At 41.6% G+C, this 13,215-nt stretch overlaps 2 protein-coding genes and 1 pseudogene across 8 annotated transcripts in view; 1 reads left to right on the top strand and 2 right to left on the bottom strand.

Annotated features, from left to right (window-relative positions):
* The window catches only part of LOC147030457 (ciliary neurotrophic factor receptor subunit alpha-like), a 59,604-nt gene that overhangs the window by 26,397 nt on the left and 19,992 nt on the right, over positions 1 to 13,215 (bottom strand). For 5 of the 6 annotated variants that reach the window (XM_085874509.1, XM_085874506.1, XM_085874507.1 and 2 more), the window contains one exon: positions 8,233 to 8,496. In XM_085874509.1, coding sequence (XP_085730635.1) covers positions 8,233 to 8,485 — 253 coding nt within the window. In that variant the 5' untranslated portion in view covers positions 8,486 to 8,496. The remainder of the gene's footprint in view (positions 1 to 8,232; positions 8,497 to 13,215) is intronic. The other variant, XM_085874508.1, reaches the window with a different exon arrangement.
* LOC147030455 (uncharacterized) overlaps positions 9,773 to 13,215 on the top strand; it is a 74,166-nt gene continuing 70,723 nt past the window's right edge. The window contains exon 1 of one of the 2 annotated variants that reach the window (XR_015056378.1): positions 9,773 to 10,156. The gene's annotated coding sequence lies outside the window, so the exon portion shown is untranslated. The remainder of the gene's footprint in view (positions 10,157 to 13,215) is intronic. The other variant, XM_085874520.1, reaches the window with a different exon arrangement.
* On the bottom strand, positions 10,484 to 11,489 carry LOC147030458 (uncharacterized; annotated as a pseudogene).

Below are 13,215 nucleotides of genomic sequence, written 5' to 3'. Positions count from 1 at the left end.
ATAGTTTTTACTTCTAAGGTGGCTGCCAATAATTCTCTCATGCTCAGGATTGTATGTTAAGAGGAAACAGCTAACAGGAGTTATTACATAACTTTACTTGCAGTGTGTGTGTGTGTGTGTGTGTGTGTGTGTGTGTGTGTGTGTGTGTGTGTGTGTGTGTGTGTGTGTGTGTGTGTGTGTGTGTGTGTGTGTGTGTGTGTGTGTGTGTGTGTGTGTGTGTGTGTGTCTCTGCAACCGCTGTTTCTCAACAACCACTGGTCCAATCTAATTGAAACTTGCCAGGTATATTGCTGGGGACCTGAGGATGTGCCTTTTCAAGGTTTGATATTAATCAGACAAGTGGTTCCCAAGTTATGGCCATTTATTTATCAACCAATGACAGGACATGGTGCTATGATTGACGTCGTCACAATTCTTCTTTTATTTATTTTTATGTTTTTTTTACACGATTGACGTCACAATTCTTCTTCTTCGTTTGATATGATGTCGCAATTGATGCTGGGGACCTGAGTAGGTGCCTTTTCAAGGTTTGATATCAATCGGCCAAGTGGTTCCCAAGTTATGGCCATTTATTTATCAACCAATGACAAGACAAGGTGCTATAACGTCACAAATCTTCTTTTTTTTTGCACGATTGACGTCACAATTCTTCTTCTTCGTTTGATATGACGTCACAATTGATGCTGGGGACCTGAGTATGTGCCTTTTCAAGGTTTGATATCGTTCTTCTTCATCCGTTTCAGCTGTTTCTCAAGGTTTGAAACTAACCTCCCAACAAGAGAGTAGATGTTCTAACCAATGCACCACCGAGTGTTATCTATATATAATTCCAGCTGTGTGTGTGTGTGTGTGTGTGTGTGTGTGTGTGTGTGTGTGTGTGTGTGTGTGTGTGTGTGTGTGTGTGTGTGTGTGTGTGTGTGTGTGTGTGTGTGTGTGTGTGTGTGTGTGTGTGTGTGTGTGTGTGTGTGTTGATGATGATGTGTATCCAAAAGAACTCGAATTAAAAAAGGAAAAGCAAACTCAAAAAAAACCTCAGTTTCTTTTTTGGAATTACAAATCGATATCAATAATAATAAAATTCACATGAAATTATTTGATAAACGAGATGCTTTTCCATTCCACATTGTAGGAATGCCTTTCTTAGACATCAGTATTCCTAAAAAACGTATTCTATGACATGGTTACAGGTGAAATCATTATGACCGTGAGAGCAACCACATACAACACTGAACTTATCAATAGATTAAAACTTTTCAATAGATCAATAGATAAAGTTGGGATGCCCATAAAGACATCACCATCTAAGATCAGATGTTTACCAACACAGGGAGCTACAGTTAGCAGATTAAAACAAGTTTTCTTTCAGATCATAAAACGACACCAAATAGAATTTGTGAAATTCAATATGAATAGTAAAAATATTATTGAGAAATTTATATAAATACTCTGTGGTGTATTGTACTGTATAGCGTTTTTGACCCCATCTCTCAATGGTGAAGAATATCGGATTTGGATCTTCACCAAAATCGAATCAATTCGTACATGTCACACTCCCAACCTTTCCACCAAATTTCGTCCGAATTCGTACATAACTTTTTTAGATATCCTGCTCTCAGACATACAGTACTTTGGCTCTGAATTTGGCAAATTGGTGGGGAGAAGGGGGTAAGTTGAGCCATGTGGCAAGTTGAGCCACCCCTACTGGAAGTGTCAGGATGGAGAGAGCTGAAAGGTGGTGCCATCTATTCATAACAAGTCACATCCTTTGCTTGTGTATGTCAGGAAAAAGCCGTTTTAGATGAAGGAGAACACAGCAAAGAAAATCCACAGGAGGTGGCTCAACTTACCCCTTGGCTCAACTTAGACCCCTCTTCCCTACCCTATGGAATCCCGTCCTGAGCTCACATGCGCAGAGAGGAGTAAGGTAATTGTTTCAGTCTTTCTGGTAGTCAAACTAAATTGAAAATCATTCCAAACAGGAAAGACTGTTTTAGGTATTCATAAAGGACACAATCGGCATGAATAACCAATTTAATGTGTTTAAGAAGGTGGTGTAAAAGAGGGTGCACCAATGGTGGAAACTTCTGATTCATCGGGATTGTTTTTCCTCCGTTTAAAACTTTTATTTTATTTCAATCAAATTAAACATTTGAACACTGCAGAACACAAATTGCCTTGTTAGCATTTCCAAAAACCTTCAGTTTAGCAGTATATTGGCAGAACTGTTTGCCATCTTGAACAATAAAACTTGCCACTCACATTCTCAGGGCAGGGTAATGTGAGATTCTTCTTCTTCTTCTTCCAAATAAACTGCTTCCAAATGAAATCCCATGTCCAAGTACCAATAAAGTCCTGTGTCCATTTTCTCAAGACTGCAGTAAGGTGTTCTATGAACTCTAGTTACCCTCACCCAAGGCGAGGGTATTGCATTTGGATTTGTTTGTTATTTGCAAAATCTAAGATTTTTCAAGTATATTGGTCAGTCGATTTTGTTATTGTTGGGTCACCGAAATAGGTGACCCTTATTGTCAGTAATTCTGTCTGTTTGTTTGGATGTTCGTTTGGATGTTTGTTCGTTTGTCATCAGCATAATTGGTAGTAAACGTGGGCGGATTTTGACCAAACTTGGGTGGTAGGTACATCTTATGACCTAGTGCTTTGGAAATTGTGATGGTTGCTTGGGACTCTTTGGTTCCCTAGCAACAACCGAAAAACCTTCAAAATTGGTACCGTTCATGCGAAATCAATTCCGAAAGCCATTATCCCACGTAGGGTTATGAAATTTGGCACGAATGATCTACAGGTGATGCTCTATCAAATATATTCCGGTTTTTGTGATATATGGAATACTTTACCCACAGCGCCCCCTACAATTAGGGTATGCGCGAAAATTGGCGAAAATTGAAGGCCCCTAGCGACCAGGTGAGTGCATCGATACGAATGAAACTTTGCAGGTTCATGGTACTCAATGAGTACTACAACTTTGTCTCAGGACATATTGACAGATTTCTCTTAGGTCAGGGGTCAAAGGTCAATTTGTGCAAAAATTGATAATATGCGAGAGCCGGAGGTGCCTTCACGCCAAATGCTACTCCTCCTAGGGTTATGGTCGGATGGTCATGAAAATTCACACTAATCGTCTGGAATACATTGTGCACAAACGATCGAGCCGGATTTTCGATTTAGATCTTTGTTCACCCACAGCACCCCTTCGAACTTTGGGGATTTCGATTTCAAACTGCATTTTCGGTACTTTTCATTCAAATGGATACCGAGTTGTTATCAGTCGATGAAACTGGATGAGATTTTATATGCATAATCTTAAGGTGATTCCCTATCCGCTATATGATATCCATTTTGCTCAATATCTTATAGTTTCCATGCTCGGCGACCCATCGCCGCCTCCCGGCTTGCCTGTTTGTTTGTTTGTCTGTCTTTTTTGTCACTGACAGGTCACAATTCCAAACCGATTGTCATGAAACTTTACCAAGTTGTAGAGGTAGTCTCAATTGAGAAGCCTATTGATTTTGAGGTCAAAAGCCAAAGGTCATCTTGAGGTCAAATTTCTGAAATCATCATTTTTCATCCGATTAACTTGAAAGTTAAACAGGATTTGCATCGTGCATCACTGAATTAGGAAACCAACTATTTTTGGGGTCAAAAGGTCAAACTTCTAAGATCATCAAATTTCATCTGAAAACATCAATTTTCATCTGATTAACCTGAAAATTAAGCAGAAATTGCATAGTCCATCACTGAATTTGAAAACCAACTATTTCTGAGGTCAAAAGGTCAAAGGTCAACTCAAGGTCAAACTTCTAAAATCATCAATTTCAATCTGAAAAATAATCAATTTTCATCCAATTGACCTGAGCTTTGATTAAGATTGTCAATTTTAATCTTAATGAAATGGGCAATTTAATGTATCCGTGGCAACCCTTGGAGAGGGGGGTGGATTTTGCAAGTATCGTGCTCTGCACGAAATCTTTTTCTTGTTTGGTCGTCTGTTTGTCCGCACATAATTTTAATCTTTTTCTCCGCAACCGCTTGTTGGATTGAGACAAAATTTTCACTATAGCTGCAACTACTCGTGTAGAATGTTTTACTGATAAGTTCAACATCATGTCATGTGGTGTGGCAGCCATGTTGGAAAAACCAAAAAAAATTGGACCTCTGTATCTCTGAAACCACACAAAGGAAAAAAGTTGAAACTTGGCACATGGAAAGGACTCCTCATGGGGATTAAGTGTAATTTTTTTTAAATGACGTCATTGGTGCCTTCATTATGACGTCACATTGCAGATGTTGAAGGCTACATCTGATCAGTATGAACATTTTTCAGGGTCATCTAGGGATAAAATGGTCCACAGAAAAAAATTTGATGATGTCGTCGGTCATATTCTTAAAAAAAGAATAACATTCAAAAACCTTCTCTGAAGTGGCTGAGCAAGTCGAGGTGAAACTTTACACATTTGCCACATCCATGAGGAAGAAAACGTTCACAAATACGACATCATAGGTCACGTGGTTTGGCAGCCATATTGGATTTACGCTTAAACCTATAAAAATTCTTCTCCAGAATGGCTGGACATATCGAGGAGAAACTTTACACAAATGTTCCCCAAGCCTTGGGTGTACAAGTTTGTTGAGGAATAATTGATAGGTCATATGGCTTGGCAGCCATATTGGATTGAAGAAAATATTAAATAATGTTTTCTCTTGAACAGTTTAATCAATCAACGTGAAACTTCACAATTTTGATCTACAGAGACATGACAGAAGTAAATAGACACGTTAAATTTCTTCATTTCATCTGTACAACACAGTTTTACTGTGATTTGAACTAATATTCAACTATTACTTTGCAGAAACGAGTTCCTAGGTCTTGTACAACAATTAACTATGCCTCGAACCCTTTAGTATTTTCAAAGAGGATGAATTGTTGGCCAATCGGAAGGTGGAGTCAGACAGCTCATAACCTTGGCATTCCACTTTCTCTGGTCAATCAGATAATTGTGCAATTCACCAGCGAATGCAAGGAATCCATAGCTTCCCGTTCTGGTTGATCTGGGCCCTCAGAAAGGTGTCTTCGAGCTGTCAAGCAGTCCATTGAGAAAACTCCCCATTGCAAGGCAGCAGATGTTGCAGAGGAGGTCCAAGTTAGCCCAAGAACTGCCATGCGGTACCTTCATCAACTGGGCTACTATGTGAGAGCAGCAAGGAGAAAACCTCTTCTTAGACCAGACAACATTCAAAGGAGAAAGAAGTGGGCTGATGAGATGGCCACCAGACCCTTGGAGTTTTAGCAAACTGTATTTTTTTCAGATGAGTCCCAATTTGCTCAATTTTCTGAAATTGGACACGTACAGGTCTGGAGACATCCCAGTCAAGAGTTCTCTTTGAACCGATTGCAGCCAACTGTCAAACACGCTGGTTTTTCAGTGATGGTGTGGGGAGCAATCTGGAGCACTAGATGGTCAGAGCTTGTGGGGTGTGTTGGGAACATCAACTCTACAATAAACATTTCTATCCTTGAGGATGGACATTGTGCCGTCTTCTCCACTGGTCAGATGGTCAAAAACAACACTCTGTTCATGGAAGATGGAGCTCCATGCCACACTGCAAAACGATCAAAGAACGGCAGGACAGAAATGGGATCAAGCGACTTCCATGGCCAAGTCAGTCTCCTGACATGAATCCCATTGAACACCTCTGCACGATTTTGGATTGAGCTATGCGGAAAAAGTCCAGGAAACCAACATCACAGGAAGAATTGCTAAACCTTTTACATGATGCCTGGGCAGAAATCCCACAAGAGAAAATTTCAGAACTCATTAGTTATATGCCTCAAAGAGTAAAAGCATTGAAATCTGCAAATGGCAAGTCTACCAAATACTAGTGTATGTATTACCAGAGAGTTGGTGTCAAAGCCACCCAATGCTCGCCTGTTTTATACATTTATCGTTTTTAAAAGACTAGTCTAATGATATTTTTAACCTCTGCCATCGAAGATGGATGGAGGTTACTGTTTTCACCCCTGGTCTGTTTGTTTGTGAACAATATTACGGAAAAACTCCTGTACGGATTTCGACGAAACTTGGTGGGGGGATTAGGTATGGTCCAAGGATCATGCCATTATATCTTGGACTTGGTCCAAAGTCCAATATGGCCGCTATGGCGGCCATTTTGAAAAAATATTTGAATTTTTGTTTTTTGCATTTCTACATGTTTTAAGTGATTTCCAACCAAAAAAAAAAATAAATTTGTTAGAGAAAAAAAAAATTTGCAACTTTTTTTCAAAAAAAATTCGATTTTATTTGAAGAATACTTGAATTTTTTTTTTTTGCATTTCTACATGTTTTTAGTGATTTCCAACCCCCCAAAAAAATTTGTTAGAGAAAAAAACAACAAATTTTGCAACTTTTTTATCAAAAAAATTTCGATTTATTTTTTGGCATTTCTACATGCGCGTCGATCTAGTTTAGTTTATTCAATCGTGGTTCAGTAGCGTCTGATCCATTTTGACCTACAATGAATAGGATATCAGGTTCACTTAAGTGACCCAGCAGTATTGGCGGCAGTGGTTTTGCACTCTACCGAGTGCTCCCCCTCTAGTTTATAAAGCATTGCAGTGAAGCCCGATCCAAATAATTTTAAAGCAATATATGTATTTGTATATTGTAATCAGTAAAAAATAGTGTGGTAGATAAAAACATTAGAAAGGAAAAAACTTTAACGTTGATGTGCTACAAAAAAGTTAAGTTCAAAACAAGTCAAAAATTTAAAACATTTGAAATTATTTTTTAATTTCAACTTCACTACATCAATGATATACCCCAAAGGAACCTCCATGCCAAATATCAGCATCCGAATACACATATTAAATGAATGGCAAGCTTCTAAATAACTTGCACCAAAAAAACATCTTCATGTTGACGCTTATGCTCACGCCGGGGGTATCGCTATCGCTCTCTGTTCTTCGAACAGGCGAGCTAAAAATGGATCAAATGTTCTTAAAATGTTAAATATATAAATTCTTTAAAAATCATGCTGTCTATTTACTTCTGTCATGTCTCTGTAGTATTGATGGGGAATACATGTTTTAAATTTCAACTTGATCAGATACATGGTCTGGCAGCCAGAATTATTTTATTTTTTTATTTGGGTTCTTTTTGTTTTTTTGCTCTTTTTTGAATAAGGCTCACTTGGCTGTGCCTGGATGGGTTTGGGGGTTGAGTAGCAGCTGAAATGTGAATCCCATCCAGATTCCTCCTGATGAATTCATCTTTGCTTTTTACTTGTTTGGGTTCCTTCTGATGACTCCAATACAGGACTGTACCTATTTGGTCTTCCATTTGATTTGAATTGAATTTATTTTAATCCCATTCTGAATTCAATTGAATAGTCATTAAAAAAAACGTCATGGGTCAGGGTCAGGTGTCCATTCAAAGCGAGGTTTCATCAAAGCGGGACGTCTTGGTACCCGGTCATCACTGTCAGCAGTTAATAAAGTGGCAGTTCCAGTTCTGTCTCTTATTTATTACGTAACACACCAGGACACAAACGCCACACAAATTTATGCAAGCCACACAAAACAAGTCCTGGTGAAGGTCTGCAATCTCTGATTGCTCTTTTTCTTGTTTATATTGTTGTCTTCTCGCCAAAGGACAGTTAATGCTGCATAAAAAAACAATGACGAATAACATGTGAAAAAAAAGAAATCTGGCCTCACTGTGAGGAGGAGGGAGAGGGTTCATTAGAACTCCATGAACCCCCTTCCTCCAACCGTCCCCCTTTTTAACTGAGGAAGCGGGAGGAGGAAGAAAGTTCATGAGGCGTCGTTTTGGAAGCTGGCAGATGGGACCCAATTTTAAAGTCCATCTCTAGGCTTTCCTGCCATCCCTGTATGTAATTCCAGCTCATAGTATGAGAAGGAATCCTATCGGTCAGCAAGCCAGAGCTTACCAGAATCGATAGCAACTCACTACACCCACATCACCACGACTAGAAAAATGAAAAGTTACGATTTCACTGGAAGTTGTTTGTCTGCATGAGAAAATGCGGATTGTCGTCTCATTACTTGTGCTATTACACTGAATTGATCATAAATGGTTTCACAATAGATATACCCATTAGTTTCCATCAACAGAGCAAAAATCAAATGCATGCAACGTGTGGTTGACATTTCACAGTGAAAGTGACATTTCGTGGAGTGTTTTGAGTGTAACTTACATGCAATGTATAAAGTCGTGCTGGACAGCATCTCACCGAAGGGGATTGTGTGACAAGTGTACACACCACCACAGTCCTCACTGGCCACTTGCAGTGTCAGAATTCTTCCATTAACCATATACTGATCACTTTCATTAAGCAGTTGGGCATTCCATTTCCATGCCACGTGTATGTTCTCCGATCCCATACAATGCACTTTGACGTTTGTACTTCCTGCTCTTATTACCTTTTGTGTTATAAACTCTGAACTCATCAATTCAGTTTCTGTTCATAAAACCACACACAAACGAAAAGCCATTAGAGAAATGCCAAAATGGCTCCTTTTTGCATTAGCAGCAAATTATTGGTTTGCCTTTATGGCAAAAGTACATAGCAAGTAATAAAACTAACATCCACACTGGCATTGCATCATCAAACATGCAGTCCTTCAAAGGGAACATAAGCGAGCAATCTCATCTGCACCATCCATCCATCCATTGGGACCATACTCTGTGCAGAGCTTTGGTGCTGCCCAAGCAGTCTCCTTGGCTTGTGGATACAATCCTGGACGGGTCGCCACTCCGACACAGGATACCACAGCAAGCTGGCACTCATTTTGCCGACCTCGGAAGGATGACAGGCAGAGTTAACCCCACCTGGTATTAATTCAACAGCCGAGTGGGTATTTGAACTCAGGATCTGAGGATCCCAAGCCCACCACACAAACCATTAACAAACACTAGGCATATCTGAAAACATGGATGGTAAAGATCCCATCCATAGTGTCTTTCACTCAAGGGAGCCTTTATACCGGTAGTTTTCTGAGTAATTTACAAACGCCTTGGTTGTTTTACCACATGGCCTTATGAATCGTCGTCCTGCGGAAAATGTGCTGTGGCAGCTCCATGAGGTTCAACCAATGTAAGATTCTAACGTGAGAATGAAATACATCTGATGATGCATAATACCCTGACCATATCTCAATAAACATGACCAAGAAGTATCACGAAGATGTTCATTAATCAGGAACAGGAAGTTCTAGTTTACACAGACTTTAAAAGTGATCCGTTTCTCCAGTGCTGTCCCTGCAACAATATTTAAGGCTGCACAAGGAAACTTCATACACAAAGCTCAGGCTATTTTATGATAAATGGGGTCATGCCTGGAATGATAAATGGGGTAATGCCTGGCTGGCATTGCTCCCCCTTCTGAGTGCAGCCTCGGGAGAGGCTGAAGGAGGAAGGTGGGGGTCGTGTCGTGGAAATGGCTCCTCGTGGATTAAAGACACTTAATGTAGTGCGTTTATTTCCTTAAATTGCAAGTCTAGCATAAGTATAAAAGTAATTAAATGTGTTATTAGACATGCGTTGCTTTGTTATCGATAGAGATGTCCAACCCATGCTCATGTTTCTAAAACCATCTTCCCTTTTGACCCGTTTATTGACTTTTTTTCCTTTGGAATCAGTCATTAACGTTCTTGTAAAGCATCTGGGAGGCCTGGGCAAGGACGTTTTGGTGGAAGAACAAATGTGCATCATCAGTCAGTTATTTACGTCAGAGTTGCTTGAATGATGGGTCTCGAGGGGTCGCTCCGCCCCAGACTGGGCTCCGGCACAATCGCGAACGAGAGAGGAGGAGGTGAAGCACGTCAGGACTAAGGGTCGGGGCCAGAGCCTTTAAAAGCCCATGCAGCAGGGGGGTTCAAAGGAATTTCCAGAAATCGGCTTAACAGCAGTTTCCGAAGAATTGGCTCAGAGGAGTATCCCAGACCAAAGACTGCACCGTGCTTGCTAGGCTTTCCTGCCGCACCACATCTCCACTCACTCAAACAGGCCTCTCATCCTCCTGTCTGTGTGCTCTCAAGCCCCGGGATGGTGCGCTGACTGAATCTGTGAGGGGATGCGACCTGCATCCTTAAAAGCTGTGTCACTACGGCATTGCTCGGGTATTTCCTGTCTTGTTTGCATTTACCCAATGTCTATCTCCTGTGACCTGACTAATGAGCCCAGATAAAGCATAGGATAATTAATGAACCCTGATAGTTTGTTTGATACCCAAGGTGGATATAATTATCGGTAGTGGGTAAGGGGTTTATTTATTTATTATGTACTGATTGTAAGTATTGGTTGCATCATTTATTTATTCTTATTTTTTCTTCTTGTAATGCCTTCCCATGACCATTGCTTCTTTTACTGAATATACAGTACCTGTACTCAGGGTGAATTCTGGTAGTTGTGGTTCTCTTGAGGTGATTAATCAAAATAAAGACCAATTAGTGCACCGTCGTCCCAAGCGTTAAAGGGATATTCATCATATCCTTTTTGGATGCTGAATTGTGAATGATGTACAACACACTAAGAGGAAAATCAAAATACAAATGCAACTTATTCAGGGACGGATGCATGCAGAAATTGAAAACAGAGCTCTGATCAGCCAATCAATGAATCAATCTTTGTGACGGGCTGCATATAATATGTATTAAAATTAATGTATAGAATGAAAATGCCCAATTAGCCAGAAAGCAGAAATTGAGACATTTTAAATGACAACAAAAGGTGTCCAAGCTCGGAGTCCCCACAGCTCAAAGCTCACTCAGCGAGGGCAGACGGAGCACTGGCATCAGTGATGAGATCACCTGCACCGTGTCTGCAAACAGGACCTGCGAACACCCAGGGTGCACAGAGCGAGCACTGCTGAGGTCCGTGTGCCCAAGCCCCACAAACGGACCTGTAGATGCAGAGCAGGAGGAATTACCGGCCCAGAACCCGGGCTCATGCGTTCCCGCACATCAATACGAGACTGAGTGCATCCCATTCCAGCATCTGGAGCACTTTGTTTGCCCCGATAGCGAGCTCACTCCGAGTGCTTCTGTGTGAACTACACCTGCTCGGCTGCTCTTCCCCTTTGGCCTTGGTTGTCGTACCGGCGTCCTCCCTCCGTGACCACACCCAACTCCACCACTCCCGCAGGTCAGACCAGTCCCAACAACGCGATGCCACGGTAAGGGCCACATTCAACAGATCGGTCACAGCTTTGGCGATAAACCCAGAGAGACTCGGACTACGTGGCTTGGAACGGCTCGTCAAGCGAGATGCGTGCTCGGGCACAGCCGCTCTGCATGCCACGTCCTCGACAGGAGGCCATGGCAAAGCGTCTCCCATGCGGCGACAATCGAACAAACCTGGAAGTGGAAGTGACGCAGCAACATCATCATGACGATAATCAGCTGCCGACATGCAGCTCAGTTCCAGTCCCGGTGGGGGAGGGGGGGACCAATTGATCCTTCCCTGCTGCTGGCCAAGCAAAGAAAAAAGGATGCAGCTTGTTTGGTGAGGTGCGACACAGCAGCCCTCTCCCCAGGTTTGGCGCAGCCAGCAGCACCAAGAAAAAACAAAACTCCTTCGATCCCAAGAAGCGATTTGATCTGCATCTGCCATTTTTAAACACCTTTGTCTCGGTGGGACCTCTGGGCATTATGAGGTCCGCAAACAATGGGGCGTTTAATGGCTTTTCTAGCTCTTGATGAATGGCTTTTACAAAAAGCCACCTGCATCAGGGGTGAGTTTTTCACGCACCACCTGTGGTGATGTTAACTGTCATGCCATCTTAAGGCCTTGTGTGTGCTTTAAAATAAACATTTAAAGGACAGATAACATGGAAAATATATAAAGGCTAAAGGGATCATCCGGTCACAGACATGACAGAATGGAAGGCTCACAATTAAAATGTCTGGACATCCTTTGAGAAGTTGTGATCCTTGAACACAACGACCGTATGTCTTATGCTGAACAAATAATAATGAAATAACTCCACCACATTACTCCCTTCAACCCATATCCCATCCCGCCAACAATATATAAATATGGCATATATATATATATATATATATATATATATATATATATATATATATATATATATATATATATATATATATATATATATATATATATATATATATATATATATATATATATATATATCCCCCGGTGTGTGCCCCGGTTAGAATAGGTACACCGTATCCCTGCGTGTCATTAGAGGCGACTAAAAGGGTTGGCATCAGGAAGGGCATCCGGCCATAAAAACATCGCCTCAAAAGGAAACCATGATGAGTACAACTGATGGGCAGGGTACAGCCCGAAGTACCCCGTGGGGGTCCTCACCCCCTCTCGTTAAAACTCAAGGTGGGGAACCCGATCAAAGCAAGGGAGGAAATCTTTCCATTCCTGACGACCAATCGTCTGATGCCCCACGTGGAGATCGGTTTCTGAGGTTTAGGACATGAAATGTAGGGACATTGACAGGGAGATCTGGAGAAGTGGTTGAAACATTGGTCAGAAGAAGGGTGGACATATGTTGTATGCAGGAGACATGATCGAAGGGAAGTGGTGCGAGAATGGTGAAGGGCAGGCAGGGACAGAACTATAAGTTTATGTGGCAAGGGTGCCCGGAAGGCGTTCATGGTGTTGGTGTCATGTTTTCTGAGGAGTTTGTTTTCTCAGGACAGTGTAGTGAGTGTGACGAGAGTGAGTGAAAGGTTGATGATTGTGAGAATCCTGATCGGAAAGCTCTTAGTGAACGTCATCTCGGGATATGCCCCACAGGTCGGTCAAAGTGATGAAGAGAAGAACATGTTCTGGTGTGTGATAGAGATGTTGATAGAGAATGTGAAAGATGAGGAAGTTGTTGTGGTTGGAGGAAACTTGAATGGACATGTGGGAAGGAGTCCAGACGGTTTTGAGGGAGTCCATGGGGGTTATGGATATGGTGTGAGAAATGGAGAAGGTGAAAGTATCTTGGAGTTTGCTGATGGAGTTGATTTGTAATACTCAATTCCAGAAAGCGGATAACAAGCTTATTACATACACGTCAGGTGGGTCGACGACAATCATTGACTACCTGATGGTGCGTATGCGAGATAGGGGAAACCTCCGGAACACAAAGGTGATCCCAGTGGACGAGACTGTTTCACAGCACCACCTGGTTGTCTGCGATATCAGGGTG

Source organism: Eptatretus burgeri, chromosome 3 (assembly GCF_056783735.1).
Source record: "Eptatretus burgeri isolate ZD-2024b chromosome 3, Ebu_testis_v1, whole genome shotgun sequence".
In the NCBI taxonomy this organism is placed as follows: domain Eukaryota; kingdom Metazoa; phylum Chordata; class Myxini; order Myxiniformes; family Myxinidae; genus Eptatretus; species Eptatretus burgeri.
This window is presented reverse-complemented; position numbering and strand designations above follow the sequence as displayed.